General features: G+C 39.9%; 1 protein-coding gene across 1 annotated transcript in view; it reads left to right on the top strand.

Moving 5' to 3' along the window:
* The window catches only part of KCNAB1 (potassium voltage-gated channel subfamily A member regulatory beta subunit 1), a 364,296-nt gene that overhangs the window by 295,065 nt on the left and 42,319 nt on the right, over positions 1-26,912 (top strand). Inside the window, exon 8 of the mRNA XM_008706834.2 lies at positions 7,502-7,588. Coding sequence (XP_008705056.1) covers positions 7,502-7,588 — 87 coding nt within the window. The remainder of the gene's footprint in view (positions 1-7,501; positions 7,589-26,912) is intronic.

Raw genomic sequence — 26,912 nt, 5'->3', positions numbered from 1 at the left:
TTTTATAACTTTAGATTCATGATTAATCATTAAGACAGATGATTTTTCTTCTTTTTAAAACTAGTTTGATTTATGAAAGACCGAAGTCAATAAAAACATGAAATGTACTCTAATCTCACTACTTTAAAAATAAAAATAAAGAATTCTTCCCTTTGCTTACCTCATCTCATTCCACAGTGGGACAGTCTGGTGCATGTCCTTCCCAACTTGTCCCCACAGTTAAATTGATCTATCTATCTACCTATCCACATTTACCTGTAAATACAAAAACATAAGTATGAAACCAATGGAATCAAGTTGTACATATTAGCCTAAAATCTACTTTTTTTGCAATTAAAATAATTTTAGACATACACCCACATGCATATGCACGCTACACATGATTTGTAGGTTATTTCTTGGTTTTAGTATTATAAAGAATTATACAAATGGCCATCCTTATGTAAATGTGATAGATACTGAAAGCAGCATTGTTAGGTCAAACAATAATGCATCTTTTAAATTATTTTCTAAAAAGGAATATACCAATCTGATGGATGAGGTGGTTTTATTTGCTTAGTTATACATTTATTTAGTAATGGGTTTGAGCTACTTTTTATAATTTTGTGCTGCTTTTTCTGGGAACCAACTCTTCATGTTCTTAAGCTAGTTTTCTTTTGAGTTGTTTGTCTTGATCTTATTAATTTTTCAGGAGCTCTTTGTACATTAATAATGTTCACTCTTTGTCAGTTACATGTGTTGCAAATATTTTCTTCCAGGCTGTGATTTCATTGTGAAGTTTTTTTCCTCCCCATGAACCTAATCTGAAAGATAATGTTGAGGGGCGCGTGGGTGGCTCAGTTGGTTAAGCATCTGACTTCAGCTCAGGTCAGGGTCCTGGGACCGAGCCTCAGTGGGGGTCCCTGCTCAGCAGGGGTTGGGGGAGAGAGTCTGCTTGTCCCTTTCCCTGTGTACCTCCCCCCACTTGTATGCTTGCTCACTCTCTCTTGCTCTTTCTCTTTCAAATAAATGAATAAAAGTCTTAAAAAAAAAGAGATAATGTTGAATTCGAAGACTTTCATTGAAGTTTAGAAGTTAGAGATCTTTATTAACCTATAAAGAGAACTTGGAAAGATCTTAGACTTCCACTGGAAAAAAATAATTTTGGTGTTCAATCATTTAATTTAAAATAGAGACTTTTGGGGCACCTGGCTGGCTCAGTTGGTAGAGCATGTGACTCTTGATCTTGGAGTTGTGAGTTGTAGTGATAGTTGTTTCCAACATTTTTGTATGAGTTTGGTATTCTCATTAACTGGTTTTTAATATATTTGTAAGCACTGGGCTTTGAAACCAAACAAACAGTGGTTCAAGTTTCAACTGTGTCATTTATGAGCTAGGGGACTTTGTGCAAGTTACTTAACCTCACTAAACCTCCATCTCCTTGATTGTACTATTGGCTATCAATATTCCTACCTCACAACGTTACTATACAGAGACTGAAATTAGATAATTCACATTGAGCACAGTATCTGTCACATAATAAGCACTTAATAAATGTTATTTTTGTCATCATCATCATCATTCTTAATAGTGCAACTATTAGTCTTCATTCCATAGATAAGGGCACCCTTGACTAAGTAACATTTTAAGGCCATCACAATGAATAAGCACATTCTAGCACTGGAGAAAGCTTCCAAATTCCTAACCCAAACAAAATCCCTTCTCAGGCCTTCATGTCCAATTTGACATTGCCAAGTAAAACCCAACCTGCTTCTTAAAAACTGTTACCCTTCCTGCTCTAGCACTTGCCAACATGGTTTAGCCGTGTACCGTGAGAAATAACCGCCCCCCCCAAAGAAATAATTCACGTAAGCTTGTTGTACAATGCTGAAAAACAAGGCAGCAGTGTGCTGCGTAGAAAGTTCTCGTCCCTCTTTTCTTTTTAATCTGATTAAAAAGGAGATTCAGGCAATGGTTCAGGATGGCAATCAACAGAGAACATAAAATCGAGGGGAGATAGAATGGAGAAAGTTGCTGTGCTTTTTACTGACTCTCCGTTGCTTTAATATTTGCCAGTGTGCTCATCATTTCAAAATTCTCTCTTCTAAATCAGTTTTCTATAAGCCTCAGCCAACCAAACAGAAATACCTTAAATTCTCTGTCCCCTTAAATAAGTCAGGAATTCTCTTAGGAGCTAATCTCTCAGGATATGATAAACCAGTTCAGCTGAAATTCAAACTGACCCAGATTCAAACTTTAACACAAAATTTCAAACTTCTGAGACTGAAGAATTGGGATCATTTATTAGTATGTTGTGACTGTTTATTTTGTAGTTCATAGTTTCCGCCAAAGACAAAGATATTCCTGAGTCCCAGAGAATCAGCTAAAAGTATATTTCTAGGTAGGCTGAAATTAGGGAATTGAGTGAATTTTCAGGGAAACTGTGTGTGTGTGGGGGGGGGCATGAGATTTCTAGCCCCAAAATAAAGTTTGAAGAGGTTTATAAGTCATTATCCTTGGGTTTCATTGATACTTGTTTTGTGATGAAGGTGACCTTACTGGGCATTGAAGATTCTTATGCACATTCAATTTAGAAAGTGTTCTTGGAGGACAAGAAGTCCAATTCACGTGGAGTTCAGGCCACTTGAGTGCTGGTGACCTTGGCCACCTGAGCTGGTTTACAGGGTGTAAAATGAGCCTGACTTGTACGTAATGCTGTTTTGAAAAAATTCATATGGAAGACCTTTTCAGTGAGCCCAAGTTCCCTTACTTAGACCCAGTTAGGAACAACACGCTCCTTGCATTCACAACGCAGAGGTGGAAACTGCACAGTGGGAGCTCTATCATATCCATTAGGAATCCCAAGGTCCTCTCAAGTTCGGAAAGTCTATTCATTCAGCCATTCCTCAAACATTCTTTAAGTCCCAATTTTTGCCAGTATTAAAATTTAACAGTTCAAGTTTCCTTAGTATCTTATAGGAAAGAATAGAAATAGTTTGGTAAGTCAGTTCGTAAGACTGAAGTAAACTGTGTGCTTTGATAGGCAAAGGCTGTGTCTAAGTGTATAGTTTCCTTCAGGTGAATGGCAGTTTTGCTGTGATTCAAACCACAAACTCACTCTCATGATTCGAGGAGTAGGAGAGGAAAATAATCTGTGAAACTGCTTAGACCTTCTTAATGAATGGCAAATGTCAAGCCCAACTTTTCTGAACTTTTATTTTAGAAAGATAATTTATGATTTTTTCAATGAAAGAGGAAGTTTCTTAACAGATGGCTTCACCACAAATTCCTTCCCAGTGTTCCATGTTCGCACTAAACTGAAATCACCCACTCAGGGTAACCATGTTTCATCACGGGGGGTGGGGGCAGCCACAGACCTTATTCTAATATAGCACAGTCTTTATAAAAATAAGCAGACCTGTCTCAAGTCATGACTCAGAGGTCTGCGGAGAAGAAGGCAGAAAATTATATATGGAAAAAGTGTCCAGCATTTAAGGCAACATTTTTTTTCTCAAGCTAGAAAGGAAGGCAAATGTGTAGACACAGCATGTTTGAAGAGAACCCTCGCAGAACCTCCAGACTACTGATGTCCTTGTTTCTACACGGTTCGGCAGGCTGCACGGAACACCTGATCTGTCTCTGGCCATGCCCGTCTGCTTAACTTCTGGTGTGGGCATATTTCTTTAGATGCCTGTGAAGTAGGCTTACATTGAATTAAAGTTTACCTTAGTCACAATACAGTTTCTGTTCATCTTCAGAACCTAAAAGAAAAATGAACTTCGATTTCTTTTTCCTCTAGTCACTTGGAAGCTATTTTCTTTATGTAACATAACTTAGTATCCTGTGGACTTTGGAGGAATTGCCAGTTAGCTTGTAGACATCTCCCCAAGGACAGGGAGCTTTTCTCCCACTTCCCCTGTACTCACTGCCACAGACCCTGGGTTAGTGCCTAGGGACGGGCTAAAGTCCGAGGTGCCTTCAGCAAGCGCGTTCACCGCGGGGCCCGCTTACCTACGTTAGGGTATGACCAGTGGCCCGGATGGCCCTCTGCAGCCAAGGCTAATGCATTTTTGCACATCTACTTAAACTTAAAACAATAGCTGGCCCCAAGCCAGTGCTCAACAAACATTTGCTAAGTGGAGCTAGAACATGACTATTTGCTTGTTGGAGATAAACCCTAAATGGCTTTCAAGGGGACATTTGTTGAGCACGTCTTTAGGTTGCTACAATTTAACTATTTCTATAAGATTAAAGCATCCAAATGGGAAAGGGCAGGAGTGCCTGATTTGGTTTGTAGTCACATGAAAGATTAAAGCAGGAAGATTGTTTAACTCTAGTTTGTCTTTAGATAGATGAGGAAACCAAGGCCCAAAGAGGCTGAGATGTCAGCCAGCAAGGTCATTCAGGCCAGCCCAAATTAGCACTCGGGTTCCCAAAGCCTTTGCCTCGCCCACACATAGAACTCACCTCTGAATGCCAGGCGGGTCCGTCCAACTGCCAGGAGCTCCATGTGCTTGACTATTCTGCTCGGACTTCTGTGGCTTCCACCAATCTGCTTTCCCCCCAACTTCCCTGTCTCACTAACAGTCCCTTCACTTTTCAGGCCCAAAAGTCTGAGACTCGTCCTTGATTCCTCGACCTCCGCACTCTGCATCCAGCCCACCTACCAGTCCCCTTATTTCTACTTATACAACTTGTCCCAAATTTGAACACTTCGTACCAACTTGGCCCACTGGCCCTGCTGCTGTGACCTCTCACTGGCCTCCCTCCCTGTTTTCAGTCTTACCTCCTCCAGGTCGTCCCCAGCCAACCTGTGACCAGCTCAAATTGGAAATCTGATAATGTCATTTCCCCTGTTTAACTCCTCACATCCCAGCCCCCCCACCAATGATTTTCCATCTTACAGAGAGTAAAACCCAGAATTTACACCATGGATTTCAAGGCTTGATGTGATTGAGATTTTCAAAGTTGGGGACAGGGTCTCTTAGAGGCACAATCTCCTACTTCGTTTCAGAGTCCACGTGGGGGTTCAGGTGGACCACACAGCACTACAAAGGGGCCAAGCCAGCTGCAGCTTTTTCTCGCAGTTGCTCTCTGCCCGTGCTGAGCTGTTTAGAAGAGACACCAAGGGATAAGGCCATTATCAGAAAGGGGGACACTTGCTTCCGGTGCCAGGAAGGGCCAGGACTTGTCATTAAATGCCTCCCTCCAAAACCAGGAGGTCTGGGGAAAATCTTCAGCATTCAGTCTTTGGCACCTCTCATTCTGAACGTTTCCAGATGTGAGCACCACTGTGATAATCACCACAGTTCTGTAGACTATTGTGCTTGCAAAGTGCTTGACAGCTGGTTTTATTTGCTCTCCTGGAGCAGTGATCCTAAAGGTAGTATGTATTGTTCTCTCCACTGCAGATTAGAGACCGGAGTCAAAAAAAAAAAAAAAAAAAAAAGTGGGGGTGGGGGAGGTCTCAAATAACCCAGGTGGAATCACATAGCATGTTAGAGTATTTCCAACCTTTCCAACCTGTGATACCCTGTTATTTGTTTGTTTGGTTATTCGGTCCTCCCCTTACTTCCTTCAATACATATTACTGCTTCCAAACAGTGGCTCATATCATAGTGCTTTTTAAGGTAAATTTAATTTCAAGCTGCCCCTTGAGAGATCTGGTAACACCCCAGGCCTGAAAGTCACTGCAGTTTTTCGAGAGCATTGGACCTTATAACACCTGTCTGCCCTAATCTCTTCATCAATGCTTCTTTTAACAAGCTACCGCCACAGCAATCCTTTCTCAATGAATGAAAAATATTTCCGGAACTATATCCAAGCACTTCATTTTCCTGTCAGAAAAGTAATTGTGGCTGGCTGGTAAACCAGTTTGAAAAATCAAATTTAAATGAGCCAAATTTAAATTTATAAGAGCCTCATTTAACATGCAATTAATTTTATGCCTATAATAAAAAGAGAAAAACCACCGGTCTTCCTGAGGAATTAAATAGGCTGGTACAGAAATGCTGTGCCTCATGGAAATGAGATAAAATGATTCTTGAACTGTCATCCTTTTGGTTGCATAATATTATATACAATACATTCTATTTCAGGGAAGTATTAATTTTACTGAAATGAAATCATTTTTTTCTGAGGACTCATAGGAATGTGACCAAATGGTTAGGGCTAAAACTTAGATTATTGGTTCCAGATTTTTTTTTAAGTTCTCGCTCTCTCCTTTATATTACCCAAGTCTTTTTTTTTTTTTTAAGATTTTTTTTTTATTTATTTATGTGACAGAGACAGCCAGCGAGAGAGGGAACACAGCAGGGGAGTGGGAGAGGAAGAAGCAGGCTCCCAGCAGAGGAGCCTGATGCGGGACTCGATCCCATAACGCCGGGATCACACCCTGAGCCGAAGGCAGACGCTTAACGACTGCGCTACCCAGGCGCCCCTACCCAAGTCTTTATAGCTTCTAATGTTTTCGTTTCTTCCCCCAAAGAACAGGGAATAATAGAAATGGTAGAGCTCAGTTTTATTTAAGGTTCTCCAAACTTTGTTCCAGTTAGTAAAAGGTTGAGCAAAACTTTCATTTGCCAATCCTTTTATTCCTGTTACAACCCACGTGTACATTAAGACGGGCTTGGCAGTCATTGATTTCTGATTTATACCATCTTAATGTTTTTGATGTGCAATAAATATATCCCATCCCACTGTAAGCCCATTAAGTTGTTCATAACATGACAGTAATTTGCATTTTTCAAGAAGAAAGAAGTTAAACTCTTAGGCTACTATTTATTCTAAACTTTGCTCCTGGATACTGCCTCAGAGGAGTCACTGTGAAAGATCACTGCTGAGCAGGTGCTTTCTGGTGGGGTAGGAGTACTAAAATTATCGAGAATGTTATAAGACTTTTCTTTTTTTAAGATTTTATTTATTTTAGAGAGAGAAAGAGAGAGCAGGGGGCAGGGGCAGAGGGAGAGAGAGAGTCTTAAGCAGACGCCATGCTGAGTGTGGAGCCTGGTGCAGGGCTCAGTCTCACAACCCTGAGATCACAGCCCTTGAGATCATGACCTGAGCTGAAACCAAGAGTCAGACGCTTCACCAAACTGCGCCACCCTATAAGACTTTTCTTTGTTGAGGACAAAGTCAGCCTTTGATATATTTTTTAAAGGTTCTGTGGGCCAATTAATACATCGTTGTATTCAATGTCTTTTTGAAACCAATACAGTGCTTTTTTAAAGTAAATTTTTGAAGGAAACCAAACTTATTTTTTTTATTTTATTTAAATTCAATTAATTAACATATGGTGTATTATTAGTTTCAGAGGTTCAGGGATTCATCAGTTGCACAGAACACCCAGTGCTCATCACATCACATGCCCTCCTTAATGCCCATCACCCAGTTACCCCATCCTCCTACCCACCTCCCCTCCAGCAGCCCTCAGGTTGCTTCCTAGAGTTAAGAGTCTCTTAAACTTTATTTCTAATAGTGCTTACATTTGTACTTTTTGGGGTTTTCCTGCCTCGGTTCCCAGGATTGAAGGGCTCCCTCCAGAGGCTGCAGCTCGAGTACGTGGACGTAGTCTTTGCGAATCGACCGGACAGCAACACCCCTATGGAAGGTGAGTGAAGAAATTTGATAAAAGACTCTAGAGTAATTGATTCTCACTTGATGACTTGTTTCACTAACAATAGGAAATGAAATACATTCAGACTGATTTGATCAAATGGGGAAAATGAAAACCTTTCCCGTCGATGTCTTTCGGCCTCAGCACTTACCCTCAAGGCCAGAGCTCCGCACACTACATCTTCACTCATTTTTGTAGCTTTCGCGGGCGTTGGGATTGTGGCTCCTGCTGGTTCCATTGCTCACTTTTTCCAGGCTCATTTCACTTCTGCAGTTTCATCAACTGAAACAATAAAATTAATTGGAAGGGGAGTTTGTAACCCAGCCATCATTATTTTGGAGTAAGTCCCTTGATGGTCTTCCTCTTTGGTAAGGACTGGGTCCGATTAGCTTCCAATCTGTGGTAACAGGTGCTAAGTGGTACCGTGAGCAGAGGTTTTGTAGGAGTGACTACTTCAAAATGAGCCTCTTCGTCGCAATTCGGGTTTTGATTCTCAAGGAGCTGCAACATTTTATTCCCTCTCAGTTACAACTGCTTGAAGACAATAGTCGGGGATCTCCCCGTGGAAACTTTGAGAATGTTCCTAAAACTAAATTTTTTTTCAATTTACAATTTATCTGTGGAGTCTACCTAAGATGATTGAGAAAGAAGATAGTTTGGGAGGACATGTCAGAATGCTCTAGTTAATTGAGATTTACAGTCCTATGGATTAGACTTACCTGAGGTGAATAAGAACAAAGATATTTGGGGGATAAAAGGAAAAAAGTATGTTCTGGTCATGTGAGGCTTATAATATGACATACAGTTGTACATTTTCAAAGAATTAGGGCAAATTCTATTGACCATTCAAAATACACCAAAGATAAATTTGTCCTTGATGATTCAAAAGGTGGTCCAGGATCTCGTAATAAATCAGGTTCTCTAAAGGTTCATTCTTGCTATGGGGTTATAGACGTTATAGAAGTTACAAACGACCGTACACGTGAAAGTATATATGAGGGTGCACTTCTGACAAAAGAAAATATTACGGAAATTATTTTCCTTGCCATTTATCTCTTAACTACAGAGAAATGTTAAAGATAGATATTTATATGCCTAATTTTCTCTTCGGGTTTTCTGCTTTCTTGATTCTGAGTAAATCAGGAGTTTATCATAGAGTAATATCAGTGTTGGAAACTCATAATAAGAATTATCCATGGAAATGACATAAAAATGCATATTTTTATCAAGGCAAAAAATAGGTATTTCATAAAGCAATCATAAACATCTTATTAGTGTAAGAAGTGCTTATTGTAAGGATAACATGATGGCACACTCTCCTCAATGACACATTGAAGGAAAACACTAAAACTGCCTGATGAACAAAAGTGTCAAATAAAGTGCCATTTGATGGGAACTGTGAAAGACTGAAATTGCTTCCCATTTTAAGTGCCTAGTGCCACTATTTTCCTCTTTGGAAAAGAATCTTTTGCAATTACACCATGTACAGGGTAGAAAAACATTTGAGATTTTCCTGGGTCCCTTTCTTTTCTTTTCTTTTCTTTTCTTTTCTTTTCTTTTCTTTTCTTTCCTTTCCTTTCCTTTCCTTTCCTTTCCTTTCCTTTCCCTTTCTTTCCTTCCTTCCTTCCTTCCTTCCTTCCTTCCTTCCTTCCTTCCTTCCTTCCTTCCCCATTTTGCACATCCTCCCCCGTGTCTAATTTTAGAGATATAATGCAGGAATCTCTCAAACAGAAAACATTATAATTTGCATTATATACCTATAGAAGGAGAAAGTTCTCAATTAGGATCTAAGCTATGTGACATTGATAAGATAAATGGTGTCTGTTGTGTGAACACTAATTATGTGTTGAAATTTAGTAGAAGGGAGCTTCAGAGTGCTCCGCAAACCAACAACAACATTAAAAACCCAAGATGGCTGCCCGATAGACTTTGTAGCTGCAGTGTTGTCCAGCCTTTGCTAGAATTGGAGAGCATGTTAATTTTCCCTGAGTTTCTCATATAAAATTCCACAAAGCAGAACATTTTATCAAGCTATTTTGTCAAGAGTGTCTGTCCAAGTTCGGAACTCTAATATAGGAGGCCAAACAATGGAAGTTTGCGCTTGCTGATGAGATCAAGGAACGTGGCATTTTGTAGCTCTACCAACATCTACCACTTCAGGCTGGAATATAGTCTGGCTCTCCCCACCCTCCACCAGAAGGGATCCACTCCTACCTGGCCCATCAGGCTCTAAGACTTAATTCCTCTGGCACGATTTAGCAGGGACATACCACAGAAATTCCTCAAGTAGGACTTGTTCCAAATTGAAATCGCTTCCTGTCATTTCTCCCTGGCTTTCCGAAAATGTGTATCCTCAAACTTAGTGTACTCGTGTGTTCCAAGGTGGGCCCAGCAGAGATGCCAGCGTGATACTAGTCTCTGGAAACTGATTCTCTGCATTTAGTGTCTCCTACTTTACTGTAACAGAGGGCAGCACTGATCTGGGCAATAGAGAGAAGCAGAAATAGTAAGTAAAAAGAAAATGAGAAATAGACAGGGATTGTCAGGAGGCCTTGGATGCATTTGCTCCCCTAAACATGGGGGAAAATGGTATCTAAGCTATTTCTGGATCCCATATGATTAAGATTCATTTTCGCAGTGATTTTCTAAGTCATAAGTTGTGTGTGAGTGAAGGTTGTACCGGTACAATGGGGTCTACCTTAGAGGGCTATTTGTGTTTCTAAAAACAATACAGAAGGTAAATATTATGTGTAATCAGAATTACCCTTCAAAAGCCCACTGTAGTTCTTTGTTAGTCAATGTTACTCTATAGTCTTTAATTAGTTTTCAATTTCCTCAGCAAATAGAGTGACAAAACCATCACTGGATACTTGCCCAGCCCCCCCCCCCCGGCTTTTTTTCTTTTTGTAATGGCCAGAAAATCCTTAATATTATTCACGTACTTTTCCTTATTTCAGCAACTCACATTGGCAATTTTAGGCTTGGTTGCATCCATCCGTGTCTAATATGAGTGATGCAGCAGCGGCTGCCAAGTGCATAGTGATGAGTTTCCATAGACTAAATCTACGCATGGTAGCACTGGGCCGCATGCGTGGGTCTGGGTGTCTTGTATTAGACCCTTAGCATTTGAAAATCATTTTTATTGGTTTCAACCGTTCCTATCAACTCCGTGGAGACACAGCACATGCTAAGCTCCAATTTTGGTGAGGCACCTGTTTTAAACCCCAGGGACCTAATGAGAGAGCCCAGCCCAGCTTTCTAAGACACATTTTAAACAACTTTGATTTAAGTTTATTAAAACACCAACCCCATTCATTTGATGTGCACCTTGAAAGGAGGTTAATTGGGAACATTTCTAAAATAAACCAGGATGAGTTTCATTCAGTTTCTACATATCCTATAGCAACCGACTGAGCCAGAAAAAGATTAGCAGTCGCATCTTCTTCATAATATAGAGGCATCGTATATCCAATTAGCTGTTGTCTTCCCTTCTTCCTTGGAAAACCAATAGACAAAAAGTGAGTCCTCTCAAAAGAATAGCTGTAAATTCCAAATGTGCAGTCAGTGGAGAAGGTGCTTAAGACGCTGATTTGCAATCTGCAGCCCTATGCCACGCAGTTACATTTTACAGCATGGGAAGATGTTCCTGACAACAGAGGGGAACTCTTGTACTTTTTCCTCTGTCCTTCTTGTTTATTTTTTCTGGTTCACCTAGTAGTAAGTCATTTTTCTTTCACAGCATCTGCCATGCCATCTGTCTCTGCTACAATATCTGGCATTGATGGCATGTGTTCCAATCCCAGAAAAAAAAAAAAATCAGCCCCATATCCCATTTATTTTTTCTTATGCTGCTATGTTCCTACCAGCAGAGTCACTGACAGTTCCTTGTGCTCTGTGCTACTCATATTCTTAATTCTCTCATTTCCATAAATCCCAACGTGTATTTCAAAGTCTTCTCCTGAGCTCATCAGACAAAAGAAACTTCGTTCCAACATGAGTCATGCTAGACAGGGATAGACACAGAGCATTTGTGTGTCTGAGGACCTGTACTAGGCGTTTTTTGGTTTGGTTTTCTGTCATTTCCAAGTGTCAGGCTCATTTCTCTTTCTATACTCTTCTCATTGTTCCAGAGAGGAAATGATTGAGCATTACTAGAGGGCAAGAAAGGAGTCTACAAACCATGTATTATTTGTGAATAACAGAAAAAAGAGGGGAACTGTTTTTGTTTGCATAGCTTTTTAAAAAGGAAAAAAGAGGGGCGCCTGGGTGGCACAGCGGTTAAGCGTCTGCCTTTGGCTCAGGGCGTGATCCCAGCGTTATGGGATCGAGCCCCACATCAGGCTCCTCCGCTATGAGGCTGCTTCTTCCTCTCCCACTCTCCCTGCTTGTGTTCCCTCTCTCGCTGGCTGTCTCTATCTCTGTCGAATAGATAAATAAAATCTTTAAAAAATAAATAAATAAAAAGGAAAAAAGAAATCCCACCTGTGTGTTGATCTGAGAATATGATGATTTTTAAATGAAATCAAATTTTAATTTAAAAAATATTTTGGAATTCAACCTTCTATTATTTAGAGCTTTTTGCCAAAACTAGTTAATCTCACAGACTCCCTTAGTCATTAGGTGTTATTCCCAACTTAATTACAGTTCAAATTATTTTTTTTTTCCTGCTAGCAGGTCAGTGCAGACATAAACAACACAAATGTCTTTTTTATTTTTTTTTAATTTTATGTATTTATTTAACAGAGAGAAAGCACAGAAGCAGGGGGAGAGGCAGAGGGAGAAGCAGGCTCCCCGCTGAGCAGGGGCTGAATTCTAGGACCCTGAGATTATGACCTGAGCCAAAGGCAAATACTTAACCGACTGAGCCACCCAGGTGCCCTTAGATGTCTTTTTTAAATCAGAGAGACAAGATCAAAGTTAGCATCACTTAGTTCCCACAATATCATCATGTCAAACAGCCCACCCCATATGTGTTTACTTCCTTCTAAGCCATCTTGTTTGGTGTCCCCATATGCAAGCAAGAATCCGTGGATATTCAGGAATCTAGGATATTCAGTGACAGACGGCTCAGAAAATACCAGAAAGTAACACACACTGCAGCATCCCAAACCTTCTCCATGTTTTTCAATTCCAGAACACTGGACCTAGATATTTAGTATCCAAAGCAAAGGTTTCAGAACAAAAATTTAATGCCCTAAAAACGAGAAATATCACCTAAGAATAATGGATCATGCCTCTGCGTTTATATTATCTTCCCTGAAAGACGCTCTCAATCTTTCCCCCAAAACATAATAATAGCAGGAAGAAATCTTTGGCAAACAGTCATTAGCAACACTAAATAGTACGCAAGTCATACGCGTATTTTGAATTTTCTATTAGTTACATTCAAAAGGTAAAAAGAAACAAGAAAATAGTTGTAAAACTATATTTTAGGGGTGACTGGCTGGCTCAGTGCATGCAACTCTTGATCTCAGGGTTGTAAGTTCAAGGCCCACACTGGGTGCAGAGTTTACATAAAAAAAATCCTTAAAAAATACATATGTATTTTTTAATTTAACCTAATATATAAAACATATCATTTCAACATGTAATCAATATAAAAATTATTGAGATTTTTTTTTCACACTTAGTCTTTGAAATCTGTTGTGCTTCTCACGCTCATAGCATATCTTAATTTGGATCAGCAACATTTCAAATGCTTAATAGCCACATGTGGCTGCCGACACTGAATTTGGTCACACGTAGGTCTATAAGCTCTATTTCCAGCGTAGCAGAGCACCAGACATAAAGTGCGTGCTCAGTACATATTTATCGTGTGGACGGATTGATGATCGCATGAATGAGTGCACAAGTGTGAGCGACTGAATGAGGGACGCTCTAAAGTTCAGTAGATCCGATTTTATTTTTCTCTACTTGAAAACCGATTTTGGTTCCCTAATATCTACAAACATTCTGGAACCTGATCTGGCTATCATATTTCAGGGTGATGGTGAGGACAGGTTGCTGGCAAACATCCCCAGGACACTCTCCATTCTGTTTCTCCTCATTAGCAACAACAGAAGCTTCCAGATGCCAGGTCTTTCTCCAGAAATCTGACCGATACCTAAACGAGCAGAAATGAGTGGAGGGATGATTCTTTGGCAGTTCAGCTGCCCCTGAGGATTACTATACCAAATTAAAGTTACCTAATGCATTTCATTTATGACCCTGGCCAGGAGGCTCCTGAGAGCCTCTCGTGCCCCTCAGATCAATTTAACCTTTGGGTTTGAAAGACTGGGACAGCTGAGTTTTCAAGAAATTAATTTGGAGAAAATGATTTTCATATCCAAGAAGATGAGCCAAAACCTACCAACCCCGTGGCAAAAAAAAAAAAAAATTCCAATTTTATTGAATCAGCTTTATTTGCATTTTAACTGCAAATTCACCAAAAATTGGACTGCTAATTTATTTTTTTTTTGTTTTTTTTTTTATTAATAATGATTTTTTATTATATTATGTTAGTCACCATACAGTACATCCCCGGTTTTCGATGTAAGGCTCGATGATTCATTAGTTGTGCACAAACTCTTTAATTTTCTTCAAAAATTGATTTTTTTTTTAAAGAATCAGGTGAAACAGTTACCATAGTTGCACAACATTTTCAGTTACTCAAGGATTTATAATATTAGGGCCTGGACATGTCTCATTTCTCTTTTTGTTCTTTACTGGTCCAACCATGATGCCTAATCAAAGTTGGGCAATGCAGTTGAATACTCACAGATGACTTTCCCTATTTTCTCAATTCTAATATGAATGCGTTTTTCCTGTTTTATCATTTTTAAACTGAACTATCTATATTTAATTATTACAACGTTTCTCCCAAAGTATATTAATGAATCAATTGCTTCTTAAAATTGATAACATCTTAGAATAGGAGAAGAATGGAATCTGGAAAGACAAAAATTCTCTCATTCTTTCATACATCACTCTACCATCTCAAGATCCAGTTGAAATATTTCTCTTTCATAATCCGATAAAAATATTTATTGAGCCCTTTGCACCTGCCAGACACTGTGCTAGATTTGTTCTTGATTGGGAACTTTTTTTCCTTCATTTTAATCCAAATGCTTAGGTTTTTTGTTTTGTTTTTAAGGTGAAAAACCACTTCTCATAAGAGCTTTCCTTTCTCTCTCTCTCTCTTTCTTTCTTTGAACATTCTCCAGAATTGGCAGACACCAAATCATTCAATGCTAGATTTCCTTGACCTTGATTTTTGTCAGTCAGTCTGGGTTCTTTGATGACCCAGTCTCAATGGCTTTCTAAAACCCATGAAAAGCTCAGCCAGAAAGCCCTTACTCTGAAGTTGCAGTGATGTGGGCAGGTCCCACTCTACAACAGAGTCAATCTTTCCCGCAACTTGACAAATGAAGGAAGAGGGCTCTTGACTTGTCAGTACACTAGACTATGCATCCACATCTCTGAGCTAAGCGTTTGGTAGCATCTTGTGCTGCCTCAAATAGGAAGCAACCAATATCCTGGAGACAAGTGCTTAAAATCATCTGAAACATCTGCACGGAAACATTTTAGTATTTACCTTCTTTGCTCACCTTTTTAGGTTTTCTATATTCTCTTAGTCTTACTGCACCCATATTAAATGTTATAGCAAAAGGACTGGAAAGTAAAAAGATTTGTATATCTCAAAGGGATGGATCTGATTCTCTCACAAAGATGAGATGCCCCCATGACATGGCGCTTGTAAGTTACAGCTCCACAATCATTGTGCCACTTACTAAGTGTGACCTTGGGTAAGTCACTCCATTATTCAACCTCTCTGTATTTCACTCTTGATATTTAGAACATTGGACAATAATTCCTTCTTGACAGAGTTGTGAAGATTAGGTAAGATGAAGAGATGATGCATGCAAAGTGTTCCACAGATGAACGAGTAGTACATGCTCAATAAACATGGTTGGATTTTAGCTACCTGATCTCTTTCTGCTAAATGTCCTGTAAGTTACCATCCAAAAGTAGCTTAAACTAATGACCGATCCATGAGCATGGAATATCTTTCCATCTTTTTATGTCTTCCTCAATTGGACTGCTAATTTAGACCTATTCAGCTGATGTCTTATCCTTAACAAAAAAACAAGTCATTTAACAAAAAGAAAGTGCTTTCATCCTTTTTAAGAAAGAGCACTGGAGATGGTTGGATTCACTTTGCGTTCTTACGGTCTCTGGTATGGCTTTTTAGAAAATCTCATGTCGCTGTTCACTTTGGGCCTCCTTCTCATTGGGACAGTTATTTCTGCAAAGTGGACTGGGGGAAACTTAGAGGGGGACACAGCTTCAAATCCTGGCTTCACCACTTATTAGACTGTAGACCCAGCACAAGTTCCGACCCCACTGAGGCTCAGGATCCTCACCTGAAAATGGAGGCAACACGGAAAGTGACTTCTGAATGAGTTAACAATGGGGTGCAGGACGGCGAAGCAAACATAAGACCCTTTTCTAGAATGCCCCGTATAATGCACATACATATAAAACTCCACTTTTTTCTGGATTTCTTCTCAGAGGTGACCATAGGAGAAATCCAAGGTCCTGAAATTATAATGTGATAAAAATAAAATAATGGTGGCCAGGCTGCAGAGGCGACCAGGGTTTTCAGTGAGGCTATGGGAAAATCAAGACACAGTCTTGGCAGTGGAATTTTCTTCTAGCCCATCTTTTCTCGCTGGAATTTTGTTCTGAAATCCTCCACGTCCTTTACAATTATTGTAATCATAGATTTTCCAGGGCTCATCTATTCAGTTGAAAGGTAATCTTGAGACTGTGATTTTATTTTCAAAACTCTATCTAGAAAAAATTCAATGATAGGATTTACTTATTCATTCAGTTGAAATTCATTGAATATTTACTATGTGCCAATCACTCTTCTATGCCCTGGGAGAAGCAGAAGTTAGTGAGTTAGGCAAACATCCTGCCTTATAGAAATTACATTCTTGTAGGGGAGACAGGCAGTAAGTTAGTAAAAAAGTTACATTAGATAGTGATAAGAGGATGTAGAAAAAAATAAGTCCTGAGAGAAGGATAGGAAGTATGGGGGTGTAGATTTTAGTTAGGGTGTCCAGGGGAGGTCTGAGAAGGATATGGGGGGAATAGCCTGGCCTCCCACAAAATGAGAAGAGTATAACTTTGGAGTCAGACTCTAATTCAGGTCATCTTTCTATTTCTTCCCAGTTGTGTCATTTTAGACACATTATTTAATTTGTCTTATCCTTATAGATAAGTGTCCTTATCTATAAAATGCAGGTATTAATTTCTACTTTATAGGGTTATTACGAAGAGTTTTTTGGAATGATAAATACAAAATGCATATAGTGTTGCTTAGTACACAGTAATTACTAAAAAATGTAAAGCTATCTTTTTGTGTTGTTATTGTGTACATGGTCCTGCTGTAAATTTGTCATGTGAGTAATGACCTTCATGTCCTAATAGCCTCCAAGTCCACCAGGCAATTCTAGAGGTCCCAAAACAGAAAGGCTCACACCACAAATTAAGATGCATGAATCACATGAGCTTATTAAGTCAAGTAAAAAGTATAGTGAGAAGTAAGAGGGCAGAGATAGGGGCAATTAAAACAATTAAGATAGAGTATAAACAGGTAGAGGAACCCAACGATCTGAATCTTGGGGCATGCAGTATTTTATGGCCTGTTCTCTCTCTGCCACATTAGCCTTCCCTACGAGGCTGTGGTTATAACGATCAGATTCAAGATTTGGGCAAGGACGCTCAGTAGACAGAGGGTGCCTGGGTCCATCATACGCTTGCTCTCTTGGGAGGACTCCAGGACAAATTCACCTGGCCGTTAGCTGTGGCTCACCAGATAGCCTGATTTACAGCCATGAACTCTTTGCATTTCTGGTGCACGGGATTTTTGAAGCCAGAATGGAATCACCAATCAGGGGGTGATTTAAGACTTTATTTGAGTCTTCATATATTTCATGTATATTTAGTATACCGTGAAAGTTTGCTGTCATACACATACTGGGTGCATTGAATAGCATATGTTCCCGTTTCTTCCACCTCTATACTCAGCACACGCATTGCCTACTTTGTCTGTGGCTGCCGGGACTCAGAGCTTCCTCATCCACTGAGTCGTGCCATATACATTACGTGAATCCTGCCTGTGTCCCACAAGCTACTTGTTTCTCTACCCAGTTCCATTTATTCTCCTTATTTCTCATACTTTGCTGAGCAGGACTGAATAATCTCAACACAGCAAAGGCACATGACGGGGTTCACCACTCCCAGTTGGTGACACGCTGCTTCAGCTTTGCAGTCTTGTAGGGGCATTGAAAAATGGTCCAGAGTTAGCAGAGGCCCCCGGAGTCCTAAACGTGGATCGCTCTGATATGCATCAGAGCCCCGGTTCACGAAGCATCTTTTCCACCTGGGTTCCACAGAACAGGAGCTTTGCAAAAACTACCTTTACTAGAGCATTCTGAGAAATTAAGAGTTCCCGAGCTGCAGAAAATATGTGATGAGCTGGCTGTAAAGAAAATTACATTCCAGATTATTTGTGATCATCTGGTACTGGGTGTTGTGCTTTCCTTGGATGTCAGCGATTCCCGCCTCCCTTCATAAACTCCTGGCTAGAAGGGAAGATGCTGGAGAAGAGCATGCTTCCATTCTAGGCAATTTGGCTACTCCTCTGTCGTCTCCCCATCTCTGCCCTTTCTTTGCGACTTCAGCGAAGGGAGAAGAGATACAACCCCTATCATGAGGAAGATACAAAAAGAGAACGTGGGCCATGTGTCTGGAGGCCTCTTGTCCCTCCTCAGCACAAACCTGTGGCCCTCACCAAGCTCGGAAAGGGCAACATTTTGGTTTTCTTTTTTTCTTAAGTTGTTTTCAGTCAAGAAAAGGGAGAGGGAGAAGGACAAAACAGACGTGGCCTCTGCGGACCCCAGCCGTCAGGCGGAGACACAGCTGCTCAGTGTTCTAGAGCTGTGGGGTTGTGACTCATGTGCACTTCCTTCTGCGGGCTTTGTCATCTCCCTGGAGTCGTGGCAAGAATTACCTCCATATTCTGAGGGGACGTCAACTCAGTCTCGGGGGATTTCATCTCCGCGAGCCCCTTATTGGGCCGCAGCGGACCCGCAGTGACGGGAGGGTTCGGAGGCCTGAGTCCTTGCCAACCTGGCTCTCACGCGGCGCGGATAAACAAACACGGGGTGTGTGTGTGTGTGTGTGTGTGTGTGTGTGTGGAGGAAGTAATCAGAGACCAAATGGCTTTGTTAACCCGCCGCCCCGGGGTGTTTAATGCGTGTTGTGAAAAAACACGGGGTCTGCGGTCAGAGGAAGGGGTGCTAGTCTTAGGTGCGTGAGTTCGGTTGAGTGGCTCAGGCTTCCTGCTTTGCAGTTTTTCACTTGGAAAATGGCAAGAAGGAAAGCATTCCCTTGCGGGCCCATTTCCAGGATGGTTGCAAGCTAACATGAGGTGGTATCAGTGGAAATGTTTCATAAACTGCAGTGTCCTGTACAAGTATTGTGAGGTGGTGGTGGTGGTTGCTACGTACGCTTACAATTTTGGGAATACCGATGCATAACAAGGTGTGGGAATTGAAGTTTCAGCCAGGCACTAAGACACGATTGCAAAGAAATTTCACACAAACAGGTGCTGAATCTCTGTTCGTATACTTGCAGAGGAAACGAACAAGAGCTAGCTCCATGGGTTTTTTTCATCCTGCGGTGTTTTATTTTGAGAAATTAAAAACCTACGGAAATGTTGAAAAAATAAACACCCAATATTCTTCACCCTGACTTACCAAATTGTGCTTATTTTGCCTCTATTTTGCCCTCTTTTTCTCTCATTATGACATTTGCCCATAAATACTTCTCTCTCTCGGGAACAAAGCATTCTTCTATACAACCATAAAACAGCACACTCGAGAACTTTACCATTGATACACCACCGTCATCTAACATGCAAGCCATATTCATATTTCCTAAAATGTCATTTATAGGATGTAGTTGTTTTTATTGCTGTTTGTTTTCAAGAGGGAAGTAGATCCATGATTTTTTTTAATTAATGTTTTACTTAAAATCGAAACTAATGTTTTTTTCTACTGCATCAGCAAAATCCAAATCATTTTTCCAGTTCCAGCGTTACTACATCCTATTACAGCTTTGATACAGTCCAGATTTTAAGACCAAAGCCCTCTTGTACATGCGACGTTGAAAAGAGAACTGAAGTAGATCATAGGTCAATGTGATGTCCTGAACGATGCAAGGACTTCGAAAACGGACAGGCGGCTCTTTATCCTGACAGTGACTCTTAGAAATCCTGTGCTTTAAGAAAGTGAGCATGAATTTCCGGTTCTGTTTGTCTTCATCGCTAATAGCAGATGAAGATGAACACCTCAGCATGTGTTAGTGCAGGTTAAATGGTACAATACTTATAAAGCGTAGTGGAGAGTACATGAGAATGCTCAGTATGTATTAGTTATTACTCTCTTCTAAGTTCTTATTTTAGTCACCTGCTGCCCATCATGCTTCTTAACTTAATCCCCATCACCTATTTCACCCATGGCCACACCCCTCTGGGAACCATCAGTTTGCTCTCTAGAGTTAAGAATCTGTTTCTTGGTTTGTCTCTCTCTCTCTCTTTTCGCCCTGTGCTCATTTGTTTTGTTTCTTAAATTCCACATATGAGTGAAATCATATGGTATCTGTCTTTCTCTGACTGACTTATTTCACTTGGCATTATACTCTCTAGCTCCATCCATGTTGTTGCTAATGGCAAGATTTCATTCTTTTTGATGGCTGTATAATATTCTGTTATATATATAATATGTAATATTATATCACATATATAATATTCTATATTCTATTCTATATTCTATATTCTATTCTATATATATATATATATATGAATCACATCTTTATCCATTTCATCAGTCAGTGGACACTTGGGCTGCTTCCATATCTTGGTTATTGTAGATAATGCTGCTATAAACACAGGGCTGCGTGTATCCCTTTGAATTAGTGTTTTTGTAGTCTTTGGGTAAAATACCCAGCAGTGTGATTGCTGGATCATAATCTAGTTCTATTTTTATCTTTTTGAGAAACCTCCATACTGTTTCCCAAAGCGGCCACACCAGTTTGCATTCCCACCGACAGTGCACGAGGGTCCCTCTTTCTCCACATCCTCACCAACACTTGTTTCTTGTGTTGTTGATTCTAGCCATTCTGACAGTTGTGGGGTGATATCTCATTGTGGTTTTGATTTGCTTTCCCTCATGATAAATGATGATGGGCATCTTTAATGTGTTTGTCGGTCATCTGAATGCTTCTCTGGAGAAATGTCTGTTCATGTCATATGCCCATTTTTAAATTGGATTATTTGTTTTTTGGGTGTTGAGTTGTACAAGGTCTTTAAATATTTTGGATACTAACCCCTTACTGGATAGGTCATTTGCAAATATCTTCTCCTATTCCGTAGGTTGCCTTTGGTTTTGTTGATTGTTTTCTTCACTGTGCAGAAGCTTTTTATTTTGCTATCGTCCCAATAGTTTATTTTTGCTTCTGTTTCTCTTGCCAAATGTGACATATCTAGAAAAAAGTTGCTATGGCTGATGTCAAAGAAGTTATTGCCTGTGTTCCCTTATATGATTTTTAATCGTTTCAGGTCTCACATTTAGGTCTTTAGTCTATTTTGAATTTATTTTTGTGTATGGTGTAGGAAAGTGGTCCAGTTTCATTCTTTTGCATGTTGTCCAGTTTTCCCAACACATTTGTTTTTCCCATTGGATATTCTTTTCTGCTTTGTTGAAGATTAACTGACCATATAATTGTGGGCTTATTTCTGGATTTTTCTATTCCGTTCCATTGATTTATATGTCTATTTTTGTGCCAGTACCATACTGTTTTGATTACTGCAGCTTTTGTAAGATCGCTTGAAGTCTAGAATTGTGATGCCTCCTGCTTTGCTTTTCTTTTTCAAGATTGCTTTGCCTATTCAAGGTCTTTTGTGGTTCCATACAAATTTTAGGATTGTTTGTTCTAGTTATATGAAAAATGCTGTTGGAATTTTGATAGGGATTCCATTAAATGTGTACATGGCTTTGGGCAGCATAGAAATTTTAGCAATATTTGTTCTTTCGATCTATAAGCATGGAATGTCTTTCCATTTCCTTGTGTTGTCTTCAGTTTCTTTCATCAGTATTTTATAGTTTTCAGAGTGCAGGTCTTTCACCTCTTTGGTTAGGTTTATTCCTAGGTATCTTACTATTTCTGGTGCAAATGTAAATGGGCGTTTTCTTAGTTTCTCGTTCTGCTGCTTCATTATGGGTTTATAGAACTGCAACAGTTCTTGTACATTGATTTTGTGTCCTGTGACTTTACTGAATTTGTGTTTCAGTTCTAGCAGTTTTTGTGTGGGACTCTACATAAAGTTCGTGTCCCCTGCAAATAGTGACAGTTTTACTTCTTTCTTACTGATTTGGATGCTTTTTATTTCTTTTTGTTGTCTGATTGCCGTGGCTAGGACTTCCAGTACTGTGTTGGATAAATGTGGTGAGAGCGGACATCCCTGTCGTGTTCCTGACTTTAGGGGAAAGGCCGTGTTTCTCTGCATCGGGGATGATGTTTGCTGTCGGTTTTTCACATGTGGCCTTTACTATGTTGAGATATGTTCCCTCCAAGCCTACTTTGTTGTACTTTGTCAAACGCTTCTTCTGCATCTATTGAAATGATCATACGGTTCTTATCCTTTCTCTTATTGATGTGATGTATCATGTTGATTGGTTTGTGAATATTGAACCACTCTTGCAGCCCAGGAATAAATCCCACTTGATCATAGTGGGTGATTTTTTTTAATGTATTGTTGGATTCAGTTTACTAATATTTTCTTGAGGATTTTTGCATCTGTGTCCCTCAGAGTTATTGGCCTATAGTTCTCTATTTGTGTGTCTTTACCTGGCTTTGGTTTCAGGGTAGTGCTGGCCTCAGAATGAATTTGGAAGTTTTCCTTTTCTGTGTTTTGGAACAGTTTCGGAAGAATAGGTATTAACTCTTCTTTAAGTGATTGGTAGAATTAAGCTGTGAAGCCGTCTGGTCCTGGACTTCTGTTTGTTGGGAGTTCTTTGATACTGACTCAATTTCTTTGCTGGTAATCAGTCTGTTCAAATTTTTATTTCTTCCTGTTTCAGTTTTGGGAAGTTCTATGTTCCTAGGAATTTATCACTTTCTTCTAGGTTGTCCAATTTGTTGGCATATAGTTTTTCATGATATTCTTTTTTAATCCTTTATATTTCTGTGGTTTTGGTGGTTATTTCTCCTCTCTCATTTGTGATTTTATTTACTTGGGTCCTACTTTTTTTCTTGATAAGTCTGGCTAGAAGTTTCTCAGTTTTATTGATTTTTCCCCCCAAGAACCAGCTCCTGGTTTCATTGATCTGTTCTATTGGTTTTAGTTTCTATGTCATTTATTTCTGCTCTAATCTTTATTATTTTCTTCCTTCTGCTGGCTTTAGGCTTTATTCATTGTTCTTTTTCTAGCTCCTTTACACATAAGGTTAGATTGTTAATTTGAGATTTTTCTTGCCTCTTGTATTGCTCTAAACTTCCCTCTTAGAACTTTTGCTGTGTCCCAAAGGTTTTGAACTATTGTTGTTTTCATCTTCATTTGTTTCCATGTACTTTTTAACTTCTTCTTTGATTTCCTGGTTGACCCATTCATTGTTTAGTAGCGGGTTATTTAACTTCCATGTATTTGTGGTCTTTGCAGATGTTTTCTTGTGGCTGACTTCTAGTTTCATAGGGTTGTGGTCAGAAAAGATGCATGGTATGGCTTTGATCCTTTGGAATTTGTTGAGCCTTGTTTTGTGGCCTAATATGTGATCTATTCTGGAAAATGTTCTGTGTGCACTTGAAAAGGATGTGTATTCTGCTGTTTTAGGATGGAATGTTCTGAATATATCTGTTAGAACCATCTGGTCCAGTGTGTCATTCAAAGCCATTGTTTCCTTGTTGATTTTCTGTTTAGATGATGTGTCCATTGATGTAAGTAGGTTGTTAAAGTCCTCTATTATTACTGTAGTTGTATTGATTAATTCCTTTATGTTATTAACTGTTTTGTGTATTTGGGTACTCCCATGTTGATTGCATAAATATTTCTAATTGTTATATCTTTTTATTGGACTTTCCCCTTTATGATTATATAGTGTTCTTCTTTTTTTTTTTTTTTAAAGGTTTTATTCATTTGACAGAGATAGAGACAGCCAGCGAGAGAGGAAACACAAGCAGGGGGAGTGGGAGAGGAAGAAGCAAGCTCATAGTGGAGGAGCCTGATGTGGGGCTCGATCCCATAATGCCGGGATCACGCCCTGAGCCGAAGGCAGGCGCTTAACCGCTGTGCCACCCGGGCGCCCCTATATAGTGTTCTTCTTTGTCTCTTGTTACAGTCTTTGTTTTAAAGTCTATTTTAATCAATATAAGTATTGTTACTCCTGCTTTCTTTTGATACCCATTTGCATATATAAATATTTCTCTATCTTCTCACTTTCATCCTGCAGGTGTGTTTAGGTCTAAAATTAGTTTCTTATAGGCAGCAAATAGATGGGTCTTGTTTCTCTATCCACTCTGTCACCCTCTATCTTTTGATTGGAGCATTTAGTTCATTTACATTCAAAGTAATTATTGATAGATATGTATTTATTGCCATTTTATTGTTTTGTGGTTGTTCAGAAGACTTTCTCTGATCCTTTCTTATCTTTCTTTCATGGTTTGCTGTTTTTCTTCAGTGATACGTTTGGGTTTCTTTCTCTTGATTCTTTGCATATGTATTAGTAGTTTTTTATTTGTGGTTACCATTAGGTTTGTATATAACATCTTCTGCAAATAGTAATGTTAAGTTGGTGGTTGTTGACATATGAACCAGTTCTTCTCTCCTCCCCGTGTTTTATGGTGTCATCTTTTACATCCTTTTATTTTGTGAATTTCTTGACTGATTTTTTAATAGCAATACTCACTTTTACTGCTTTTGTGTTTCCTACCTTCAAACTGTCCTTTTTGGTCTTTCCTTTTGACTCCAAGAGTCGCCGTTAATATTTCTTGCAGGGCTGGTTTAGTGGTTGTGGACTCTTTTAGTCTTTGTTTGACTGGGAAACTCTATCTCTCCTTCTGTTATGAATGACAGCCTTGCTGGATAGAGTATTCTTGGCTACAGGTTTTTCCTATTCAGTGCTTTGAATATTATCATGCCACTCCTTTCTGGCTTGGAAAATTTCTGCTGAAAAATAACTGATAGCCTTATGGGGTTTCCTTTGTACATAACTGTCTTCTTTTGTCTTGCTGCTTTTAATTTTTTTTTCTTTATCACTCTGCGTTACCATTTTAGTTACAGGATATCTTGGTGTAGATTTGCTTTTGTTGATTTGGTCGAGAGTTCTCTGTGCCTCCTGGGTCTGGATATCTGTTTTCTTCCCCATATCAGGGACGTTTTTAGCTATCATTTCCTCAAATAAATTTTCTGCTCCTTTTCTCTCTCTTCTCCTTCTGGGACTCTTGTAATGCAAATGTTAATACATCTGATGGAGTCACTGAGCTCCCTAAGTCTGTTCTTGTTTTGCATAATTCTGTTTTTCTCTCTTTGGTTCAGCTTGATTAGTTTCCATTACTCTGTCTTCTAGGTCTTTAATTCATTCCTCTGCTTCTTCCATCTGCTGTTCATTCCATCAGGCATGATTTTCATTTTGTTTATTGAGCCCTTTATCTCTGCTATGTTACTTCTTATCTCTGTGTTAAGGGTCTCACTGATGTCCTCCACTCCTTTCCCCACTCCAGTGAGTATCCTTATGATCATTGCTTTAAATTCTCCATCAGGCATGTTACTTACATCTGTTTCATTTAGCTCTCCAGCTGTGGCCTTGCCCTGTTCTTCCATATGGGACAAATGCCTCTGTCTTCTTATTATGTCTAAGTCTCTGTGCCTGTTTCTCTGTGTTAGGAAAGTCAGCTGTCTCTCCTATTCTTGTGGGTAATGGCTTTATGAAGAAGAGTTCCTGTAGTGCCCTGTTCCCCAGGGCCTAGTACTTCTGAGAGTGTCTCCAGTGTGTGCTGTGTGCACCCTGCTGTTGTGTCCTGGCTGCTTTATCCTTCAGGCCAGTTGTCTGCAGAGGTTCTCTTTGCCCATTGTGGGCAGTGTTTGGTCCCTGGTCTGAATGTAGTGTGTTTTAACTAGGTGTGCTCTGGTCTGCTTGTGAAATAAGTCCTGTTGCTGCTGCCACTGGAACCAAAGTCTCACAAAACTCTTGGGTTGGCAGGGGTTTGGGATGGTCTTCTGGGGTAGGGGGCTTGCTGGTGGGACTAAGGCAAGTGTGACTGAGAAGGGCAGTTGTTCCAGAGCACTGGGGGGTGGGGCTTGGTGTAAGGAAGTTAGGTAGCAGTTTCAGTACTGCCCTGGTTTCCACAGGTGGACCCATGCTAATGCTGAGGGGTAGGGGAGGGAAGTGGTGCCTGCCAGTTCCTTTGTTCTTGGAGGGGTCTCTCCATGAACACTGCCTCTCTGGGACATGCTACAAGATGAGCAAATAGCCTCCCCTCTGTGTGCCCCAATTTCTCTTCAGATCATTGTTTTCATGCTATATGTCCGTAGGCTCTTTGCCCTGCCTTTTCTCTAAGAGCAGCCCCAATGTCCTCCAAGCTCTCCAAGAGCCAAGGACACTACCCTTTATCTAGGCTTTAAGCCCTGCTGGTTTCAAGAACTCACAAAATTTGGGCCCTCCCACTTTCCAAGCCAATTGCTATGGGGATTTGTTTTCCCTGTGCATGCCCTTGTGTGTTGGTCTTTCACCCTTATTGGTGACCACAGGTTCCTCCTCATCACAGCAGCCACAGTCCATTTCTCTCCCAAGCTGCACCTCCACTCTTCCTACCACTTCAATGTGGCCTCTACCTTTAGTTGTAGAGTTTGTTTGCCAGTCTTCAGACAGATTTCTGGGATATTTAGGATGATATGCTCTTTAGCTAGTTGTGTTCATGGGATGAGGCAAGCTGAAGGTCCTCCTACTCTGCTGCCGTCTTCTCCTCCTCTACCCGGATCCATGACTTAATTTAAGAATCCCACACTGTATTTAGTTTCATGGCTTTTTAATCTCTTTTACTCTAAAGTGGTTCCTCCAACATTTTGTTTTCTCTTTAATAACATTGACATTTAAAAAAGTTCCAAGCCAGTTGTTTTGGAGACTGTCTCTCAGTCTGGATTGCCTGATAATTTTTCTCATGATTACATGAAGCATTTTTGGCAAGAAGACTACATAGGTGATGTTGGGTTCTT

This window comes from Ursus maritimus, unplaced genomic scaffold, assembly GCF_017311325.1.
Source record: "Ursus maritimus isolate PB19 unplaced genomic scaffold, ASM1731132v1 scaffold_20, whole genome shotgun sequence".
NCBI classification, from domain to species: domain Eukaryota; kingdom Metazoa; phylum Chordata; class Mammalia; order Carnivora; family Ursidae; genus Ursus; species Ursus maritimus.
This window is presented reverse-complemented; position numbering and strand designations above follow the sequence as displayed.